This window comes from Zootoca vivipara, chromosome 4 (genome assembly GCF_965207765.1).
Source record: "Zootoca vivipara chromosome 4, rZooViv2.hap1.1, whole genome shotgun sequence".
Classification (NCBI taxonomy): Eukaryota; Metazoa; Chordata; class Lepidosauria; order Squamata; family Lacertidae; genus Zootoca; species Zootoca vivipara.
Window position 1 is genome coordinate 12,493,687 of NC_142587.1, and position 23,733 is coordinate 12,517,419.

A 23,733-nucleotide genomic window follows, 5' to 3' on the forward strand; every position below is an offset into this window, starting at 1 on the left:
AGGGAGTGCACTATGAGGCAGTTTGAACTTGTGATTCTCAAACAGCAGCACCATGAAATAAGAGGCAATGTGGGGTTTTTTTTTGGCACAATGGAAAGTTTGAAAAGCAGTTTGTGAGGTGGTTACTTACACCCTGGTTAGATTTACTGCATAGCATTGCATGGGGGTTGTAACCTTGAAGATTACTTGGAAACTTCAGTTGGTGATTGGATGCTGACCAAGCACTTCCTTGTTGGAACACATATTGCAATAACAATAAGAATACAATAGCAACAATAGCAATTTATTATTTATACTCCACCCATCTGGCTGGGTTTCCCCAGCCACTCTGGGCGGCTCCCAACAGAATATTAATAATAACAATGACAAAGCAATAAACTATCCCTAAACAGGACTGCCTTAAGATGTCTTCTAAAAGTCAGATAGTTGTTTATTTCCTTAACATCTGATGGGAGGACGTTCCACAGGGCGGGCGCCACTACCGAAAAGGCCCTCTCCCTGGTTCCCTGTAACCTCACTTCTTGCAGTGAGGGAACCGCCATAAGGTCCTCGGAGCTGGACCTCAGCGTCCAGCCTGAACAATGGTGGTGGAGACACTCCTTCAGGTACATTGGGCCGAGGCCGTTTAGGGGTTTAAAGGTCAGCACCAACACTTTGAATTGTGCTTGGAAACATACTGGGAGCTAATTTAGGTCTTCCAGGACTGGTGTTATATGTTTAAAGAGTATCACTGTCATCCAGTTTGTTCCTGTGCACAATTCAAAGATTTGGATCTGACTTAGGAAACCCTCTTAAGGCTTTGGGACCAGGGTATTCGATGGACCACTGGCTCCATGGAGAACCTGCCCATGACTTGAGATCATATTCACAACAATCCCTGTTTGAGATAACCTCACCTTTAGACTTTAGGCATGTCATAATCAGAAAGACATAATCAGAAAGAATACCCTCCCCAGCGGCGGCGGCTTGGAGCTCATTTGTGTCATTTAGGTGTCCACTCAAGACAACTGTTTCCTCCCATGCTTTTAATGGTTGCTTTTCCTTTCCTGCTTCTGATGATGCTATTGGAAGTATTTTGTCATTACACATTTTATTTAACTGGGTTGGTTTCTCTATCTTGAACACTTTATTAAACCAAAGTGTAAATACTTAACATAAATACAGTGGTACCTCTGGTTACGAACTTAATTCGTTCCGGAGGTCCGTTCTTAACCTGAAACCATTCTTAACCTGAGGTACCACGTTAGCTAATGGGGCCTCCTGCTGCCCCCGCGCCAACAGCGTCCATTTCTGTTCTCCTCCTGAGGTAAAGTTCTTAACTCAAGATACTACTTCTGCATTAGCAAGTGTTTATAAACCGAGGTACCACTGTATGTTGAAATGAGCAAACGGTGGCTTGTTCGCTGTGAGTTAAGCAAAACTACCGTACTTTCTGTGCACTAAGCTGTGATCTAACTGGTATCCCACTGCAGATAGTGAAAGTGGTCTTAAAAAGCTTGAGAGTATTTCAGATTTTATGGCAGAAGTTTGGTGGTGTTGGGGTTGCTTTCAGTTGTAGTTTTGTCACTTTTCATGTTATCTGCTTTTGCCCTTCAGAAATTGGAGGGTAAACTAAGGTAGGTATATTTCACTTTACAGGTGACACATATTTATTTGCTCTATAAGTTAAACTAAACAATATTTTTGGTGTTCAGGGCTGGTTTCTGTGAGTTGCACCACTGCTGTTAGTGGCTTGGTTCGCACAATACAGGAAACCAAACTATGGCTTACTGTTCTCTTCAGCAACTGCAGTGGGTTTCATTTATTTCCTGATGAAGAAAATGCTTGCTTTATTTTACCACTCGGCCATCCCCAGTACTGGAAATGAAGCTGTTAACTAAAGATGGACCAATGCTTCTTTACCCCTTCCCAACTTATCCACCTGAACCTCAAACTAGCAAGGTTTTTACATTATGAAGGTACGTGCTGAATACGGCTGTGCCAAATGGGAAATGGGAAAAAGTAGCCCATAATACTGCAAGAAATTGCATTCGTCTTAATATAGAATCATAGAGCTTTGAAAATTATTCGCTCTCTGGAGATGTCCCTAAAATGAGATTTATATGGACACCAAAAGGCAAAACCTGAATTGTGTTTTGAAAGGAATGGTTCTAAGTCCTCAAGAGGTTTCTCATTTCAGAACTTGTTCTGCCTGCTTTTTGCTTTTTGACACACAGTGACAATCTCACAATAAGTATGTACCTCCCTCTGACTACATATTTGTCTCCAGATATACAAGAGCAGGCACCCCCAAATTTTGGCCCTCCAGATGTTTTGGACTACAATTCCCATCTTCCCCGACCACTGGTCCTGTTAGCTAGGGATCATGGGAGTTGTAGGCCAAAACGTTTGGAGGGGCGCAGTTTGGGGATGCTTGTACAAGAGTATCTGATTGTTGCAGTACACTACTGTAAGTGGGCTTCCATTCCCCCCCCCTTTGAAGTCAGATCACCTGATGTCATGGCGATGTCAGGTGACTGGCTGCTCACCTGTAAAAGTGGCCTGCGAGCAGGTGGGGGGACCTCGGGATCCAGCTGACCAGATGGATTGTGTTCCCTACCCCTACTTGGTACGAGTGGTCCTGTTTATATCTCCTATGGCACCTGCAAAAAGGCTCAGTAAATGCCCTTCCTGTTGAATTCCTGCTTGCACTGGTTCACCCTTTCCTACATTGAACACCATCACCCTTATTTCATTGGATGCCAGAGTGGAATATCCTCCTTCCTCCTGTTTTAGTCAGAGGAGAGGTGGAAAGAACTGTTCTCCCTGAGCATCCTTGAAGGTGCCTGATGTAGTTACCTTTCTCCCCACTGATGCAGGTAGCAGAAAGAGGGGAAAGCTTATGATAATATTTTATTCTCTTGTTAATTATGCTGTTTTAAATGTGCATTTTATATCTGACTTCCTTTAGTGAAGTTTACTTTTGAAATTTTTGATATACTTTTTTTGTATATTGTATACAATAAACAGTGGTACCTCGGTTTTCGAACTTGATCCATTCCAGAAGATCATTCAAGTTCCAAAACTGAAAACTCAATACGGAAGCCTCAAAACTGAAAACTCAATACAGAAAACTTGTGTTCGAAAACAGAAGCATTTACTTCCGTGTTTATGGAGTCCGAGTTCCGAAATGTTTGTCAACGGAGATGTTAAAAAACAGAGGTACCACTGTACTTGAAATGTTTAATACTTGAATACAATATACTTGAAATGTTTAATATACTTTTTTTGTATATTGTATACAGTCGACCTCCTTTGTAATGTTTTGTTTTGTAATCTTTAAGGTAATATTTTAGTTTCCTGTTAATTATGTTGCTTTGAATGTATGCTTTATATTTCACTTTCTGAAGTAATGTTTTCTTCTGTGTTGTTTTATTTGATGTTTTAATGTGTTGTAAACTGTTTAGAGATTTTCCCCCTTTAAAATATAAAGTGGCATTGAGATATGATGATGCTGATGCTTGCAGCAATGTTGTGGTCCTATCTATCTTCCTGTGCTAGTATTTCTGTGTTATACTGCGCACCCCACATCAGCCATTTTGTGACTGGCATCACAATTGTGACCACGGCACTTTTTCTAAATCCCAAATGTGCTCACAGATGTAGTGTCTAGGTTCCTTCATGAAAGATAGCATGGCTAAGCTTGTCCCACAGAGATAGCCAACATAGCCCTATAGAGATAGCCCTATAGACCAGGTTTTCCCAAACTTGGGTCTCCACTTGTTTTTGGACTATAATTCCCATCATCCCTAACTAGCAGGACCAGTGGTCATGGATGATGGCAACTGTAGTCCAAAAATAGGTTGAGACCCAAGTTTGGGAAACCCTGGTCTAGATGTTGCTGGACTGCAGCTCCCTTAATTCCTGACCATTAGCCATGCCTGGCTGGTGCCGGTGGTAGTTCAATGCCATCTACCTGGCGTCATGGCTACCCTTATCTACCCTCTTTATCTAAAAGTGGTTTTGTGTGACCTCACATTCTTCTTTATGTGGACCTTAGTTATAGAAGAATGTTTCCTTGAAGTTATCCTGCCCATAATGAGTTTTAATTAACATGCAGAAGGACACAGGGTTACGAAATTTAATTGGGACCATTGGTCCCAATCACTATTTGAATAGCTGTAGCAATGGAAGGGACGACGGAATCCAAGGAAAGTCATCAAACGGATATTAGGTTGCTTTAAATATACATCTCGACTGGTTTATCATAGCTCCATAGCCTTTTTTAATCTAACCACCTAAGCTCATGCACATTGCATAAGGGCCTCGCTGATACATGATGCTCCTTTTTCTTGCATTAAAGATAAAGGGACCCCTGACCATTAGGTCCAGTCGTGACCGACTCTGGGGTTGCGCACTCATCTCGCATTATTGGCTGAGGGAGCCGGCGTACAGCTTCCAGGTCATGTGGCCAGCATGACAAAGCCGCTTCTGGCGAACCAGAGCAGCACACGGGAACACTGTTTACCTTCCTGCTGTAGTGGTCCCAATTTATCTACTTGCACTTTGATGTGCTTTCGAACTGCTAGGTTGGCAGGAGCTGGGACCGAGCAACGGGAGCTCACCCCGTCGCAGGGATTCAAACCGCCGACCTTCTGATCAGCAAGCCCTAGGCTCTGTGGTTTAACCCACAGCGCCACCTACGTCCCTGCTTTTCTTGCATTACAGACATACATTTGACTCGGGTCCCATAGCTCCATGTATGTTTCAAAAGCACCTTCTGGAAGATATTACAGGAAGCAGCTTGAAACAAAGTAAGATTAGACATAAAGACAACAAGGTTGCCAAATGTGGGAGCAGATAATTACATGGATAAAAGTGGCAGATAACAGTGAGAAGCGGGAGTACACATGAAGTCTTTTATTTCAGTTTATATCTTGCATATCTGTAAAACTTACAACAGGGGTGGCTAACCTGTGGCACTGCAAATGCTGTTGGATTTGGAACGCCCTCCCATCTGATGTCAAGGAAATAAGCAACTATCTGACTTTTAGAAGACTTCTGCCCTGTTTAGGGAAGTTTTTAATGTTTGATCTTTTATCATGTTTTTAATATTCTGTTGGGAGCCGCCCAGAGTGGCTGAGGAAACCCAGCCAGATGGGCGGGGTATTAATAATAATAATAATAATAATAATAATAATAATAATAAAATATATTGCTGTTATTTCTGCTCTCATCAGCCCCAGCAAGCATGGCCATTGGCCAAGAACCAGGGATGGTGTCCAGCAACACCTACCAAACCACAGGTTTAGCTCTTCTGGCTTACTCCAAGGTGGCTCAAAAGAGATGTAAAGATTAGGCTTACTTACTTCGCCAAACCTCTATTAGGCTTTACAAGTACAGGCCATCATAAAACATCCATATATAAAATCCTAAAATGTATACAAATAAACCACCATGTAAAATATATAACGAGGATTTTCATTGGGATTTCTTCCCACTAAATAGTGCCATTCACCAGAGATACTATTGACTCAGCCACCCTTGCAGTTACTTCTGGGTTAATGTCAGACAGATAGAATCTGATATTTTCATTGCGCCATGATGTCAGACTACCCAAAAAGAGGGATAGCATGCATTTGCATGGCTGGTTGTACAATGGACAGTATAAAAGGATATGCTCTACAGATTTAGGTAGGATGGCAAACGTTTAAAAAGTCTCAGATTTTAGAAGTGAAACCTGCATGTTCTCAGGTTTTTTTTCTTTTTGTAATCAAAATATTAGATACTTCTGAGTAAACCTACCGTGTTTCTCATATTATAAGACACGTCTTATATTTATTTTTTCCTTAAAAAAACACACTATGGCTTATTTTCAAGGGATGTCTTATTTTTTTCCTCCTCCTCCTGCCGCGGCCGGCATTGCTGCTGCGCCTATCACTATGCCTTATTTTCGGGGTATGGCTTATATTCCTTGAATGCTTAAAAATCCTGCTATGGCTTATTTTATGGGTATGTCTTAAAATATGAGAAACAGGGTAAGACTGTTTATTAGTTTGTAACCTGCATTGGTGTGTAAGTCTTCTTCTTTGGCGATCACTCATAGCCGAGTAAGATTGTCTTCCCTGAATGCAGTTTTAAGAGTGAGTCCGTAAGTGACTAGAGGCCAATTCTGGATCCACACGTCCTTCCACAGTGGGGGGCATAGGTTTCTGGGCGGGAGTTGATCATGGTGAGGACTTGCCAAGCATGCCTTCCTTTTAGCACATTTCTCCCTTTCGTCCTGAGTTCGAGCGTCTTCAAAGCCCATGACACCTTAGGTAAAGGTTGTTCTCCAATTGGAGCACTCACAGGCCAGTGTTTCCCAGTTGTCGGTGTTTATACTACATTTTTAAAGATTTGCATTTGAGAGAGTCTTTAAACGTCTTGTTGACCACCAGCATTATGCTTTGCATAAGTTTGGAATAGAGTAGTTGCTTTGGAAGACGATAATCAGGCATCCAAACAACATGACCAGTCCAACGAAGTTGATGTTGAAGAATCATTGCTTCAACACTGGTGGTCTTTGCAAACTGGTGATCTTTGCAAATATCCAGCAAGTGAGGGTGTGTAAGTAAGCACATGCTAAGCTGGGAAGCATTTGCATCCTACTGAGGGATGGACGTTTTGTGAGATACCTACACCCAATCATAAATCTCACATAGACAAAGAATGGTGAAATTCTCTTTATCTTGTGGCAGGATATTCCAGTTGACCAGTTTATCTTTCGGTTGCATGAGCACTGTCGTAAGCCACCACCACTTTCCTTGTAAATGAGAGCTGAAGGTGGTTTTAAAGAGCGGCCGTCATATCTTTGCTGTTGATCTGAACATGACTTATGGCATGAAATGCATGCAATTTCGGTTGTTTGATCTGCTCATTCATTTGGAGAAGATGCTTCTCTGTGAGGCATGGAATTAATGAGACCAGCATCTTCCCTGATTTGTGTGTGGGGGAAACCCTGAGCTTTGCAGCATCGCTGGACTTCTGTGATATCTCTGTGGTTGTACTAAAGCTTTCAATAGTTACTTAAATAACAGACAGTGAGACAGATGCAGTGGAACCTCGGTTTACGAACACCTCAGTTTACGAATTTTCGGTTTACGGATGCCGCGGACCCATCTGGAACGGATTAATTCACTTTCCATTACTTTCAATGGGAAAGTTCGCTTCAGTTTATGAACGCTTCAGCTTATGAACAGACTTCCGGAACCAATTACACCCATGCTTCGGGTTAAGTACGCTTCAGGTTGAGTACTCCGCGGACCCATCTGGAACAGATTAATCCACTTTCCATTACTTTTCAATGGGAAAGTTCGCTTCAGTTTATGAACGCTTCAGTTCAGACTTCTGGAACCAATTGTGTTCATAAACCGAGGTACCACTGTAATGGGGTATTGGGCAGAAACTGAACTGCAGGGGAATGGAAACAGCAGTCGCTGCCTTCTTACAAGCCTAGTCTTAATGGTGCAGACTCGTTTCGTAATAATTGTATTGCCATAAGAAAATTTCCCACTTCCCTAAATAAGTGATTAGATTTAATACGCTTATTTAACCTTTAAAATTTCATTTACTAAATATATGTCATACTTTATCAGATAGCCAAAAGTGGTTGAACTAAAAGACTGGATTTCCCCCCTTCAATAAAGTACACAGTGTAGTTCAAATTATTTATTCTGTATTTAGCACTATGAGTCTGCATAGCACTTCAGAACATAGGAGTCAACTCTTAGGGGCCAAGGTCCCTTCACTCCCTCCAATAAAATATTGCAGAGGGCTGCCCCCCCCCAAGTTGATGGGCATTGCCATTCCAGTAGTGTGTGTGTGCCATTTCATGTGATCGATTATACAAGGTTGGGCTTACCTGCCCCCCCAAATATTTTATTCAGGTTGGCACCCCTGCTTCAGAATGTGACAGGTCTCTGTCCTGCAGATTATTCATGGGGAAACAGAGACAATGGAGTCAGGTGTAAGCAATAGAGGCATATACAATTGTTTCAGTTTATATACTTTTAGTTGCAGGCTGAGGCTAGAATACTATACGCAGTTGCTTGGGAATACTGTAAGTCCCATTGAACTCAACTTACTGCTGATTATGGGCGTGTATAAGATTATGAGATCCCACAGTATGGTATGGTAACCACAGGAGTGAGCCAAAAACATCAGGGAAAAGTAGGTTTTGAGAAGAGATTAGAACAGGCATCCCTGAACTTCGGCCCTCCAGATGTTTTGGACTACAATTCCCATCTTCCCCGACCACAGGTCCTGTTAGCTAGGGATCATGGGAGTTGTAGGCCAAAACATCTGGAGGGCCGCACTTTGGGGATGCCTGGATTAGAAGGAAGAGAGGTGATATCACAACAGGTGCTTTAGAAAGCAGTTCCAAGGATAAGGGTCAGCAAGGGAGAAAGGGCAGAGTTTTCTAACAGAGCAGGAGAACTTTCCACAAATTTACTTGGGAATTGTTTTTAATGGGATACTGGTGAACTTTTCAAGGCATGACATCTCAATAGTATACACTTCTTTTACCGTACATAGTTTAGATTTTGGGGTGGGATGGGGGATAAAATTAGAAATTAACATACTGATTTTTAGCATGTCTGAAAAGATGTGTCCAAGAATATATTTGCTTCCCAAAAAGTTGGGAGTGGGGAGTTAATTGCAACTTTAACTTTAGATTTGGCTACTAGTAGATTTAGCCATTCATGTTGTCTGATATGACCTGCGTTGTGTTTGTTCATCAGGCTACTAATTTTAAATGTACTTAATTTAAAAAGATGCTGGGGGTGTGAACTTATGTGAAAAAAATTCCCACCCCTCATCGGTGTAAGAAACCAGCCTTCACTTCAGCCTTAATAGCTAGAAGTGACCTTTCTTTCATTTCTTTTTCTTTTTTGATAATACAGCAATTTGTATTAGTTTTCAATTACCAATCCAATAGAAGTGACATTTCAGGATGGTACTTAATTTTGAAGTTGATGGGTTTTGGTTTTACCTTCCAATCTCATAAAGACATGTTAAAAGTGGGTGTGGCTCATTTTACAGTCAGATGAGTGGGGTACAAATATAATAATAATAATAATAATAATAATAATAATAATAATAATAATAATAATATTTTTGCTCTTCGCTTCATCTTGACGGTAAAGGTATAAATGAAATTCAGGTGCCGAGATCAACAAATCCATCTTTAGCTCGGAGGATCAGTGTTTTATTACAGCAACTGCTTTGAGAGGCAGCTGAGAGAAAATCTAGCTTGCTTTGTCTGGCTTCCCAAAGAATAAAATTCCAAAGCTAAGTGGTGATGCTACCAAAAGCAACTTGTACTATTGTTCCCTAGCAAACACTTACTTCAAATATGATCGGTGTTTAATGGACATAATGTAGAATAATAAATGTTTGGTGTGTGTAAGTAAATCATTTGATACAGTTCAGTGATGAATCCAGACTTTATCCCAAGAGAAGATCCATTGAAATCAATGACACTAAAGATATATTTCAGTGGGTGTGCTCTAAGCTTAACTAAGTTTGGATCCAACTCTCTCTCTCTCTGGTATAATCTATCCTTTAAATTGTATTCTAAAAGCACTATATTACTAAGCAATATAAGAACAGGGGATTTTTATTTTTTATAAATAAAGCAGGAGGAACTTATCAGAAATTTCATTCAAGTGAAAAAAGTGTGAATGCTTAATTGATAACAGATTAACAATGGTTTATTGTACTAAATAAGCAGGAGGTTATTGTTTTTGTTTGTTATTATGGTTTGTGTTTTTGTGTTTTTTATATTGTAAGCCACTCTATGATCTTAGGATGAAGGGCCATATAGAAACCAACTAATTGAATAAGATACAGTGGCACCTCGGAAGTCGAACAGGATCCGTCTGGAAGTCCTTTCGACTTCCAAAACATTCAGAAACCAAGCCTTGTAAGCTGTATGGGATGTTCAGGTTCCAAAGAACATTCGCAAACCGGAACACTCACTTTTGCAGCGTTTGGGAGCCAAAACGTTCAACTTGTAAGGCGTTTGGGATCCAAGGTATGACTGCACTAGAGCTCAGCAGTCTTACATTGCTTTGTTCTAGAGCAGGCATCCCCAAACTGCGGCCCTCCGGATGTTTTGGCCTACAACTCCCATGATCCCTAGCTAACAGGCCCAGTGGTCAGGGATGATGGGAACTGTAGTCCAAAACATCTGGATGGCCAAAGTTTGGGGATGCCTGTTCTAGAGATCCACAAAACTTGAACAAAGTTAGTTAGTTAGTTAGTTAGTTATTGTTACGGTCCTCAACCACACATAAAACAATCCAAAATACAATCTAAAATATAATCAATAAATATAAACTTTAACCATTGTAAAAATTATTAGAGAAAAGAAGGTATCACTACTTGGGAGGGTACAGCAAATGGTAGCAATGGACCATCTTTGGCTCTGTCCTGAAATTTTGGGGCATTACTAACTAGGTCAGCTCGAATTTTTATAGCTCTAGCACAGAACTTGGCTCCCTTTGCTGTCACATTAGAATTAGCATCTGAAAGAAGCCACTCTATATAGAAGTTGTCCGAGCGTCCAGACTCCAGGAAGCTCAGCCAGCGTCATGTGGATGAGTTCGCCTCGCACCTCCTCGTAGTAGCTGCATCGCAGGAGTATGTGGCCAATTGTTTCCACTTCCCCAGATCTACATGGGCAACTTTTCTCACACATTGGGATCCGTTTGTACTTCCCTTGAAGAACTGCTGAGGGCATTATGCGATTTCGGGCTAAAGTGAAAGCTCTTCAATGAGAAGGTATTTCCAGATGGGATAGGTATGTAGCTGGGCGGGATAAGTATCTCCTTTCCTCCTGAATAAGAAAATGAGGTACTTTACTCAGCTTGAACAAATAATTGATTTTGGAAACATTTGTTACTTCTTTGGGATATGCCCAAAATATTTACTTCCTCTCCCAGGTTGAAATATAAAAGTCTCCATAGCTACCAAAGATTATATCCGAACACATGGGCCAAATCTTGATTCCATTTATCGCTGGTGGTGAAGCAGATGTGCCACTTTTGCTCAATGTTTTTATGATCTTGGGCACAGGGAGACTTGTAAGAACCATCATGAAATCTAGCAGAAATAACTTGATATATTCAGTGCTGCTCTTAAACATGCACCTTATTTATCCCATGGAGCAAAGCTATTAAATGTAGGACCAAACAGTTTGCTTGATTTGGAAATGTCCATTTTCTGTTTCTGTATTGGGTTGTCAAATGTCAATAAAACAATGTCTGAGGCTGCAATACTGTGCACAGTTCTTAAGGAGAAAACAACAACAGCAACTGAATATCGTGGGACTTTACTTCCAAGTAAAAATGTTTAGGGTTGTTCCGGCTGCTTCTTCTCCTTTTCAATTAGGAGCGAAACAGCGCTACTTGATAACATGCTTCAATATTTCTCCAATCATATTTTTTTATAGGAAGAATTCTAAATCGTTTCTCCAAAGATATCGGTCACCTGGATGACTTACTTCCATTAACGTTTCTGGACTTCGTGCAGGTAAATTGGTAGAGATCCTTGTAGAATTTGACAAGAACACTCAGGTTTTGGGAATCTAAAGTTCTGATGATTTGCATGTCAATATTTTGTCGGTATTTGAGGTAGGTTAATGAAAGGACTTGTTTAAGAAGGGTGTAGTCAAAAATTGGCGGTGGGGGGTGGTGGAATGAGTAATAAGTAGCAGGCAGGAGTGGCTGCCCGCACCTTGCCATTATGTCAAGGTTTCAGTATGTAGTAGCTACATGCTTGCTAAGTTGCACCTAGTTTGCCTTGCAGCCATTTGGCAAGCCTGCCGCAGTGTTATGAAATATGTCCACAGTAAAGAAACAATCAGCTCACATGAAAAGATATCACTGATTAACCTAATTATGCATGTACTTCCTGAAAGAAGCCAGTGTTTACCGTACTGTTTTGGGATTAAGACAGGTGTGGCTATTTACAAAGAAGAGATTAGCAATAATAGGGCTGGAAACAATAGCTTGTAATGAGAACAAAAGGAAGAAGTGGTTATAAATACCAAAAAGAACAAAAAAGTTGTCTAAGCACAAAAGAGGTTCATGTCAGGGAACTGGTGACGGATTAATTTGTGGCAGTTCGCTGGCTTTTCAATGGCTTGTCGAACAGTACCTTTTTCTGGGAGCTATGAAGGAAGCATGACATGTGAGTCAACCTTCATACACTGTTTGATTGGCTCATTCACCATGCTCCTATTTCTGGAGAAGGCATTCCCTCCCTCCCCCTTCCACACATAGGTGCTGGCATGTATGCAACGGGACGCTGGTTGTATATATGGATATATATATACACATAGACAAAATGTTTTATTAAATTTTCTGTTTTACAATTTAAAATGCACAATTTAACATCCTTAAAATATCAATGACTTCCCTTCTCTTTCTGTGGTTCATTTTGCATATCATAAATCCCTGCATATTTTACAAAAACTAAGCCATTCAGTATTCCATTATTGCATCCACCAAAACTTATTTACACTGTAGAATTTATCTTAAGGCTGCCAACATTTTTAGGTGTACACAATTTTCCTCCCATATGTTCAATAAATGTTTTCCAGTCTTTCTCTAAACGTATGTTCTTCTTGTTCTCTTATTCTATATGCTAAATCTACAATCTGCGCATATTCTGTCAGGTTAAGTTGCCATTCTTCTTTGGTTGGAACCTCACTCATTTTTGGACTAACAAAACATGGGCTGCAGTAGTAGCATACACAAATAACCTTTTTTGACACCTGGGAATTTCAGTCTGGGGCATGGGAGGAATCAAGGGGCACTTGCCATTACCAGATCTCTTCCCCCCTAGTGGAGGCCCCTGCAGCCTGCCGGGCATAATAATAATAATAATAATAATAATAATAATAATAATAATAATAATAATAATACATTTTTATTTATACCCTGCCCTCCCCGGCCAGGGCCGGGCTCAGGGTGGCTAACACCAAATATAAATTACAATAAAATGTAATAGAAAAAAACAACAGTTAATTAAAATACGGCTTTAAAATGCAGCCTCATTTTAGTAGTAGCCCATAAATCGAGACCATAAAGGGAGGAAACATCAGATATTCACCCAAGCCAGCTATTCACACTGGTCCTACATGGGCCAGCAAAAAAGCCAAGGGAAATTTTATATACCAAATCCCATATAAGGGGTCAGAGTGGGTTTAAGCCGAAGGCCAAGCAGAACAGCTCCATCTTGCAGGCCCTGTGGAAAGATGTCAAATCCCGCAGGGCCCTAGTCTCTTGTGACAGAACGTTCCACCACATTGGGGCCAGTGCTGAAAAGGCCCTGGCCCTAGTTGAAACCAATCTAACCTCCTTGTGTTGCTATTTATGGACCTTAAGGTCCTCCGCGGGGCATACCAGGAGAGGCAGTCCCGTAGGTATGAGGGTCCTAGGCCGCATAGGGCTTTAAAGGTCAAAACCAGCACCTTAAACCTGACCCTTTACTCCACCGGGAGCCAGTGCAGATGGTAAAGCACTGGATGAATGTGATCCCGCAGCAAGGACCCCGTAAGGAGCCACGCCGCGGCATTCTGCAACAGCTGGAGTTTCTGGGTCAGCTTCAAGGGCAGCCCCGCATAGAGCGAGTTAACAATAATCAAGCCCGGAGGTGACAGTTGCATGGATCACTGTGGCCAGATCAGGGCGAGAAAGGTAAGGGACCAATTGCTTAATATGGCGGAGATGGAAAAATGCCACCTTTGCTGTGGCTGCAACCTGCGCTTCCATAGAAAGGGGGGCATCAAAGGTTACATCCAAACTCTTGACAGAAGGTGCTGGCACTAATTGAGCCCCCGCAAGAGATGGGAGTTGGCCCCCCAACCCCATGCCATCCCGACCCAGCCAGAGGACCTCTGTTTTTGAAGGATTTAACTTTAAGCGGCTCCCACGCAGCCATCCAGCCACAGCTTCCAAGCATCTGGTCAGTGTGTTTGGGGCCGAGTCTGGGTGGCCGTCAATCAATAGATAAAGCTGGGTGTCATCAGCATATTGATGACAATCCAGCCCAAAACATGTGGAATGCTCTCCCTAGGAAGGCTCGCTTGGCATCCACTATTGTTTTATCATGGGCTGGGTTGTATCCTATGGCGGTTTTAACTTGCAGAAAGAGCTTCTACTTGGGGCAAGTCAGGGCACCTGATTTTTGCCGCCCCTCCCTATATCCTGCAGCCCTCCAGAACGTATCACATTCTGTTCTGGGTGGAGACAACTATAACCTATGGTATCAGAGCAGCTTAGGTGCCTATGGCAGATTGGCAGAAATATGGGTGCACCAAATGCTTTCTGCTAAGGAAAAACCACCCCTTGGGTGCAGTCCTGGGTATTTTACTAGTAGTAGTAGTAGTTGTGTTGTTAACTCTCCCAGCACACAGCTCACCAGCGGCAGCTGCAGCTTCCTCTCATCTCCTCACCCATAACTAGCCTCACCTTCCGCTACACAACTATGAATTTAACAATTTGATGGCATGAGGGGAAAAACTGTTCCTGTGCCTAGCTGTTTTTGTGTATAGAGTCCTGTAGCGACATCCAGATGGAAGTAAATCAAACAGATGATGACCGGGATGCAAGGGATCTGCGACAATTCGCTCTGTTCTCTTCCTAGCTCGGATAGTATAAAGCAGGCATCCCCAAACTGCGGCCCTCCAGATGTTTTGGCCTACAACTCCCATGATCCCTAGCTAACAGGACCAGTGGTCGGGGAAGATGGGGATTGTAGTCCAAAACATCTGGAGGGCCGAAGTTTGGGGATGCCTGGTATAAAGTGTCTCTGTTGAAGGCAAACTAGCACCAATTACCCTTTCTGCAATTCTTACTGCTCGTTGGAGCCCTTTCTTGTCCATCTTGGAGGCTGTGCCATACCAGGCAGTAATAGAATTACAGAGAACAGTTTCAATGATACTTCTATAAAATTGGATCAACATTACCTGGGGCAAATTAAATTTTCTTAGTTGACGCAAGAAATACAACCTCTGGTGGGGCTTTTTAATAATACTATTGATGTTGCTTGACCAATTTAAGTTTTGAGAAATTATAGAGCCCAGGAACTTAAGGACTCTACTACTACAACCATGTTACCATGGATGGAAAGTGGTGGCAAGATGGAAGAGTGCTTTCTGAAATCAATTACAGTAATACCTCGGGTTACGAACGCGATCCGTTCCGGGTCGCAGTTCGTAACCCGAATAGTTCGTAAACCGAACGCGACCCGAAGCGCCATTTTGCGCATGTGCAGACCGCGCGCGCCGCTTCTGCGCACGCGCGCGGGGCGAAAACACTTCCGGGGTTGCGCAGTTCGTAACCCGAACTGTTCGCAAACCGAGGTGTTTGTAACCCGAGGTACGACTGTACCATTTCCAATGTCTTTGGGGCATTTAGCACCAAATTATTCCTGCACCACGAAACAAGATGATCTGTTTCCCGCCTATATGCAGATTCATTGTTCTCCCAGGTAAGCCCAGTAACTGTTGTATCATCTGCATATTTCAAGATCTTAACCGATGGATCAGTTGAGGTGCAGTCATTTGTGTATAGAGAGAAAAGATGGATCAGTTGAGGTGCAGTCATTTGTGTATAGAGAGAAAAGCAGTGGGGAAAGCACACACCCCTGGGGAGCACCTGTACTGATGGTATTGTTGCTCAATATAATTTCCCCCAACTTCATCTGCTGCCTCCTGTCCGTTAAAAAGCTGTATGTCCATTGGCAAACAGGAGCAGGTACATTAAGATGAAGTAATTTAGAAAACAATTTAGATGGAACAATAGTATTAAAAGCAGAGCTAAAGTCTATAAATAAAACTCGCACATAGGCCCGCAGGGAATCCAGATGTTGCAGGATGTAGTGCAATGCCATGTTGACCGTATCATCTACTGACCTATTAGCTTGATAAGCAAATTGCAAAGGATCCAGCAAAGGGTCAATAGCGTCTTTCAAATAGGCCAACACTAGTCTCTCAAAGACTTTCATTACCACAGATGTTAAAGCAACTGGTCTATAATCGTTCATCACACTGATGGAAGATTTCTTAGGTACTTAAATCAATATAACCGGTTTGAAATCCATATGGTGACATTGGTTTCTTAATTTCGGACCTAGCACTATATCATGAATCACGGTATGTGTGTGTGTGTGCTCTGCAAAAACCACAATGTGGGGGAAACTGAAGCCAGGCAATGCCTCTCATAGCCCCAACCTTATTTCAGACATCGCGATATATCAATACTGTATAGCGTGATATATAGCTGGTGGTATATTGTGATGCTGTAGCAAGCAGGCACACTGGGCAGCAGGAAGGACATGGGTTATCCGCAGCTGCCCAACAATGCCAGCCAACGTCTCCAGCCCTGCTGGTGACCCTGGTAACTCTAGCATTAGAAAAGTTGGATCAACCTTGTGTATTCTTCTGTTTCCCCTTAAATATGGAAGGGGAGTTCTTTCAGGCGTTGGCACCTCCTTACAGAGTGTTGCCTGTGTTTCTCGCTCCTTAACTGAGAGCGGCATCTCCAAGAATTGCCCTTCCCCTTGCAGAGCGTACAACCCCACTTTTCCCTCTGAAGGCACAGAAAACCACCTCACTTTCAGGCGCCTCCTCCCCAGAAGGGGCTGGCGTGGGTGGTGTGGTTCTTGCTGTCGCTAAACTGAGCATCCAACCCGGGGCGGCCCAAGTGGAAGAAAGGAGACAGTGACTGTGTTGCACACGCTCTGCCTTGGACCTTGTATCCCAAGGAGCTGCTTTCTCGAGGAGCTGTTTGTTTTGGCTTGCTTTCTGTGGTGCTGCCACCTGACAAGTCACTTTCCGAGGAAAGGAAAGGAAAGGCAGTTGAACTCCGTATTGTTATTGAACCTGCTTCCCCAATTCAAACACAAACGGATAAGAAAGATTAACATTGCCGTCCTAGGAATGCTTGCCCTTAAATAAGTCCTGCGGAGTTCAGCGTGGCATATTCCCAAGAAATAGCGCATAGGATTTCAGCTTCTCTGCAAGCATTTCCAGCTGAACTGACCTCTGAGTACATCCAGTTGCCTAGAGCAGGCATGGCCAACAGGTAGATCGCGATCTACCGGTAGATCCCCAGGACGTTTCTGGTAGATCCCGGGTAGATTGTGGGTTCCTTAGTGATCGCCAGCCTAAAAGAAAAGAAAGAGCTCTCCCCCTAAAAAAACCCTCAAGAACTCTTGTCTCTCCCCCACAAAAAAGCTCAATAACCATGGGCAATTGCAGGGAGAGCTCCTTCCCTCTTTCCGATACAGAGCTTACCAGTATATGTGTGACTGTGTTAGTGCGTTGCACAGAATGGCTGGATTGCTCCCTGTCCCTTTTGCCTGCCTAGAGCTCTCCGGCTCCTCCTCCTGGCTCCTCCTTGCTTTTATGCAACTCTCTCCCAAGAAATCTCTGAAAGTTTCTGTTGTCCCCCGTAAAAAAGTATTTGGGCAGTGCTCCCCCCCAAAAGGTTACCAAATTTGGTCACCCCCTTTCTTTCTCCCTAAAAAAGCTCAACAACTTAGAGCCGAACCCCCCAAAATGGGGGTAGATCACCGCCAGATTTTAATTCTGAAAGTAGATCACATTCTCTTGGAAGTTGGCCACCCCTGGCCTAGAGCAATAATAAACAGCTACCCCTGTAAATGTAAATAAGTCTAGTATGGTTCTCCTCTTTAAAAAGTTGTGAATCTGAATACCAAAGTGTCACAGAGGGGGCATGTGGAGTGATGGAAATTTGACTCACCTCACTCTAGCTTGAAGCTGGGTTTGGAACAGAACTGGCTTGATTACCCTGATGGACGACCTGTATTTTCCATTTCCCCTAAAGTCAAAAAAAGGCATAGGAGTCTGTTGGGACACATCTTTTTATTTTCTTCTAAGCTAATCTTGTCTCTAATAGAGAAGAAGAATAAAAAGCTCCGCAAGTTTCCTGGTGGTTTTTGTCCTGCTTGTCAAGGGGCTCTGCAGCCCAAGAGATTTTAGAAAAGTAGTCATCTTTTTTTTAATCTGCTTTATAAGCTCACTTTCTTTTTGAATGTTCCCTGTATACATTAAGCCTTTAAACATACAGGCATATTGAGGCATACGAGAAAATCTGTGCTGAGCAGAAAACTTTATTCCAGTTTCACAGTGCTGCATGGCAAGATGCCCTTTGTCTGTAGTGCAAATAGGTATCTTTGGACATGTGAATGCTTGTTGGGCATGGTTGGCTGTTTCATTTTTGTATCTGACAAAACATCTCGTGCAAGATTTACAGCCTGGTAAGTTGTTACAACAGCTCTGAAAACAGGTGTGTGAAGCACACAATGCAAACTGCTTGGTTGTTTTTTTGGCTAAGACCAATGGCTCTCTACCATGGGCATATATAATACCTTCCTCTTGACACAACAACAGCTTTTCACAATGCCTTTTAACATCCAAGACAACGTTCAACCCAGACACTGAGGTCTAGCTCTGATGGCCTTATGGCGGTTCCCTCACTGTGAGGAGTGAGGTTACAGGGAGCCAGGCAGAGAGAGGGCCTTCTTGGTAGTGGCACTCTCTCTGTGGAATGCCCACCAATTAGGAGATAAAAAAACTTTTAGAAGGCATCTGACGGCAGCCCTGTATCATTTGACGTTTTATTGTGTTTGTATATGTGCTGGAAGCTGCCCAGAGTGGCTGGGGCAATCCAGCCATATGGGGCATAAATAATAAAATTACCATATTTTCCGGCGAATAAAACAACTGGGTGTATAAGATGACCCCCAACTTTTCCAGTTAAAATGTAGAGTTTGGGATATACTCGCTGTATAAATAAGACGACCCGGCATTTGAGACGACCCCCGACTTTTGAGAAGCTTTTCCTGGGTTAAAAAGTAGCCTTATACGCAGGAAAATACAGTATTATTATCATAACACGCAAAATGCTATAATTTTGTCTTCAGGCCAATGGACTTTTCCTACAACAAGCAGGTTGCTTTGTACTTGACTTATTATTATTATTATTAGAATTTATATACTGCCCTATACCCGTGGGTCTTAGGGCGGTTCACAGAATATAATCAAGATCTAAAACTACAAAATACATATTAAAAATAAAAACAACAATCCAATAGCTCCCCCCCCCCCATTTTTTAAAAATATATAAAAAGGGCATAGGATGTAAATCAGATCAACCAAAGTCCTGGTTAAAAAGGAACATTTTTGCCTGGTGCCTAAAGGTGTATAATGAGGGCGCCAGGCAAACTTCCCTGGGTAGAGCATTCCACAGATGGGGAGCCACTGCAGAGAAGGCCCATTCTCGTTTTGCCACCCTCCAGACCTCTTGAGGAAGAGGCACACGAAGAAGGGCCTCAGATGATGATCTCAGGGTCCGGGTAGGTCCATATGGAAAGAGGCCGTCCTTGAGGTATTGCAGTCCTGCGCCATTTAAGGCTTTATAGGTTAAAACCAGCACTTTGAATTGAGCCTGGAAACTAACTTTTAACCAATATTGCTACCAATTTTGTCCAGGGCACAGACTTCAGACAGCCTGCCAATCACTGTCACCTTTGTTTCAGGCTCCTGTTCCCTTCTGTGCCTCAAGAGGGCTCCAAATGGACACAGCATGCATGGTTTGCTAATCTGAGGTCAAGAAGTTCTCAGTTCGAGGTCCCTGAGCCCTTGGCAGCAAGGGGAAAGTTGCATACTGCCATGCAAACGGCTCATTCAGGCTTGTTTTAATCTTGCCCTTCATATCCACTCCTTCTCAAATATTTTCAAATGCACGAGAGCTGACGCAGCCAGTCTTCCATTTGTTTATCACTCCTCCCCATATTTCCCCCTATTGCTGGCAGCTGATTTTTAGTTGATGTATTTTCAGTCAAATTGTGAAGGGTTTCTGGTTTATTTATGTCTAGAGAAGCCCAGCTTTGTCCGAAGGATAACTCTTATTGAATATGATAAAGATCTTTTGTCACTTGTTTTGTTTGCAGGTGTCTTTTTATAAGACATCCTCTAATCCCTTCAGGAAGAAATATTTTCTCCTTCTTAAAAAAAGAGAGAGAGAAGAGAAGAGAAAGAAATCAGTATTAACTAAGTATAAAAGCTCTGAGCCTCTACCATTGTTGTTGATTCTTTGAGGGACATTTCCCAACAGTCATTGTTCAAATGGTTGTCAGGAGGAATCAAGTGAAACTCAATAAACAATGCCGTAACTGGTTCCTCTCACTTTGTGTGCAGAAGCTTTTCTTGAGAGGATTTGCATTGAAGAAGTGGTCCATTTTCGAGTTATCATAGGGTCATTTAGAAGCATTCCAGCCTCTTCTTTTTTTGCTTTACTAGCAGTTGCATATTTCAGTTCTGCACAAATAAGCTTGACCTATCTAGGCCTTGGAAGACTTTGAGGCGAGCACTGGAGGAAGAAAAACAAACCTGCAAATACCTCAGGGATGCTGTTGCTCTTTCCAGAGTTAGGGTATAGATTTTAAGAGAAAATTTTAAAGCTTCCTGCTTGCATTGTTGTGCTGCATGCATCCATAATAATTGATTTAATAGACTGGATAGCTTTCCTGGAATGCAACCCCCCAAAATTCCCCCATTGAGTTCACTGAGGCTTACTTTTGGTTAGTTGGTACTACATTGCACAAATTATTGTATTCAGTGGGACTTCTAATTGGGCTTCTCTGGAGATTTTTCATAAAGCACTTGCTGCCAAAATGCTAATGTATAGGATTTGTGTCTGTTTCTAAGTATTGTGTGTTTTATATTTGCAAAGACCCTTACTTCAGAACGCCTAGATGTGACCTGCAATTTCGTGTATGTTTTCTTGGAAGGAAATCCCACTATTTTCAGTAAGCATATTTAGGCTTGCAGCCTTAAACTTGAAGAGAACTGTGTAGATGGTCCCTTGACAGCTTTTGACCCTAGCTAGCCACTTTGAAAAATATTGGCTGTTGAATTATGCCAAATATTTTAACTCAAGTTCTTCACAGTTCCTTTAGTTTAGCCTCTCTCTCTCTCTCTCTCTCTCTCTCTCTCTCTCTCTCTCTCTCTCTCTCTCTCTCGGTATTATATATTGATTTTTAAAGAATAATTTTATAGGTTTTTTTATTGTAACAAATTATCCAATCAATAAGATTGCAGGGTATCTTGTCATCCAGCTTCTAGACCAGAGGAATGTAGAAAGTTGAAAATATTTTGTCCATCAACTTTAATTTCTTTTTCCTTTTTCTTCTCCTCAATGTCGAGTTTGGGTTTTTATTTTATTTTAAAGCCCACCTCAAGACTTTGCTTTGTTTCTGGAGAAACATTGTGTGCTCTCTGCAGCTGCCCTTGGAGAGGGGGGGTGGGGGTGGGGAAAGGCCAGTGATTTATTGAAGCAAGCTGAATTGAAAACCCTCTCTTTTTTTCCCTCCCCAAAATCAACAGCTTGACTGAGTTTAAATAACTGACTTTTCATATCCTTTCATCACACACAAAGACCTAATCCTGAGACTACTTGAGCCACCAATGTCGGCTGTGGACAAGACCACCACTGGAAATGTCACTCCCTTCTCACCACACACAAAAACACATTGACTGCAGCTTTATGAAGTGAAAATGCCAAAGAAAAGGAAAATGCGAACGAGGTGGCCACAGTCATTTTTTTCCCCGAAGGGGGGGGGGGAGAGGGAGAAAAACTGCTGCATCTGGATATTAAGGACAAAAAGTGCCTAAGACGACAATAATAGCTTGGGTCACTAGCTTTCATAAGTGCAAATGAGTGGAACTGCCTCTGTTTGTTTCAATACCACTGACCCTTATATTTTATTGTGTGGAAATGTCAGGGAAAGTGTGTTGGAAGGCATTCCGGCCTCTTTTAGCTTAACAATCCCGGTCGTCATTTTGAGATTCCCAAGTGCTTCTCCACCCCAACCGCCTGCCCTCTTTCATGGGCAAAGTAGATTTAGACAATTTTTGCGTCCTTGATTATGATTACATTCACATTCCTCTCTTTTTTTATATAGTTTATAAGCTAAATGCATTACTTGATGCTTGTGTGTGGATTTGCTTAATCCGTAAGGACAGAAGGCCCCTATTGATTTATTGCCTCTCATTGGCCTCCGCCATTATTATTATTTTTTACTGTGAAATGAGCAGGCAGGGAGAAGGAAAAATGCCATTCTTGTTATTTAAACAACTCCTTTTTGGAGTTCAGGGCATTTGGGGACAGACCATGGACACCTCTCATAGCAGTTCTGTGAGATGAGCCGGAGTAGAAATGATCTTCAAATCTGACATTGGGTGGGCTCATATGAAGAAACTTATATAACATAGCACAATACTGACGGAAGGTCCCTTCCATCTTGTCTTGTCTCCTTTGGATTGTGTGTGTAGATCTAACCCAGAGGTCACCAACACAGCGCCCGTGGGTACCAGTGTGCCTGCTGGTATCTCCTGTGGCACCATGAAAGGTCTCACCTTGGAAATCCACAATGCACAAGGGCCTCTTTGCTCTTCCTTCTCAGTTCCTGTTCTGCATCAGACACACACTTCTTAAAACATGCCCCCACATTTCATTGGATGCCAGGATTGAACACTAGCCCCATCCTTGTCAAAATAATGTGTGTGTGTGTTTGTGTACAAAATCTCTACCATCTTTGCACAGTCTCCTGACAGGAAGATTCTGGGGGGAGGAAGAAAAGACCAAGCAAGGTCATTAACATTTCTAACACCTTCTCAGCTACTACAAATCTTTTAATTCTCCTGTCAGTCAGGGAGTGTAACAATCCTGTTCTAAATGGTGATAAGTACAAATCTTCCAGATTGCCTTAAACTATTGATATACTATAGATATGACTTATGTGCTTACAAACAAAGTACTTTTTTCTGTTTGGCAAAAAGAGACGGCAGATTTCACTTCTCGATTCAAAGGAGGGAGGGCGATCTTTAAGCATAATTTGAATTGCTGAGATGTGTTTACCGGTGTGGCGTCTTAACAGCATAAATATGCATAAATAAGCTAAACCAATCTGGGAACAAGACTTTATCTATGGCAAACATTCCCCCCCCCCAAAGTCTTCTAAAATGTGCTCCAAGGTTTATGTGCACATCTTTTATCGGATTTTAGAACTCTTTTTACTTACTTTTCATGAGATTTAAAAGTGATACACTGACTGATAGGCAAACCTTCCAGTAGATTTAAAGGAGTAGCATTGATAACAGCAAATATTTGCCCCCCCTTTTGTCGACCATGAAAATTATGGGTTGGATAGCAGAAGATGAAGAGCACAAGTAAGAGGCTGCTGTTGAAGTCCTGTTATGTTTATCCTCCTGTCTGTTTGGCCGTTGTGAGAATAGGATGGTAGACTAGTAGACCTTTTGGTCTGGTCCAAAAAAGCTTTTCTTAAGTTCTTAAGCACCTTCTTGAGAAGAGCAGAGGGATGCAGATAGTTTTTGTCTGACCTGACCTGCGTGTAAGAGTTGGAAGGGACCCCAAGGGACTCTGCTAAAGCATCCGGGACAGATGGTCACCCAACCTCTGCTTAAAAGGAGTGTCTTCACTCCCATCGTTCAGCCCAGACACTGAGGTCCAGCTCAGAGGGCCTTCTGGCAGTTACCTCGCTGCGAGAAGTGAGGTCACAGGGAACCAGGCAGAGGGCCTTCTTGGTAGTGGCACCTGCCCTGTGGAATGCCCTCCCTTCAGATGTCAAGGAAATAAACAACTATCTGACTTT

At 42.4% G+C, this 23,733-nt stretch overlaps 1 protein-coding gene across 2 annotated transcripts in view; it reads left to right on the forward strand.

The window, feature by feature from the left end:
* ABCC4 (ATP binding cassette subfamily C member 4 (PEL blood group)) overlaps window positions 1-23,733 on the forward strand; it is a 149,867-nt gene that overhangs the window by 74,808 nt on the left and 51,326 nt on the right. For both annotated transcript variants that reach the window (XM_035114283.3, XM_035114284.3), the window contains one exon: window positions 11,477-11,556. In XM_035114283.3, coding sequence (XP_034970174.1) covers window positions 11,477-11,556 — 80 coding nt within the window. The remainder of the gene's footprint in view (window positions 1-11,476; window positions 11,557-23,733) is intronic.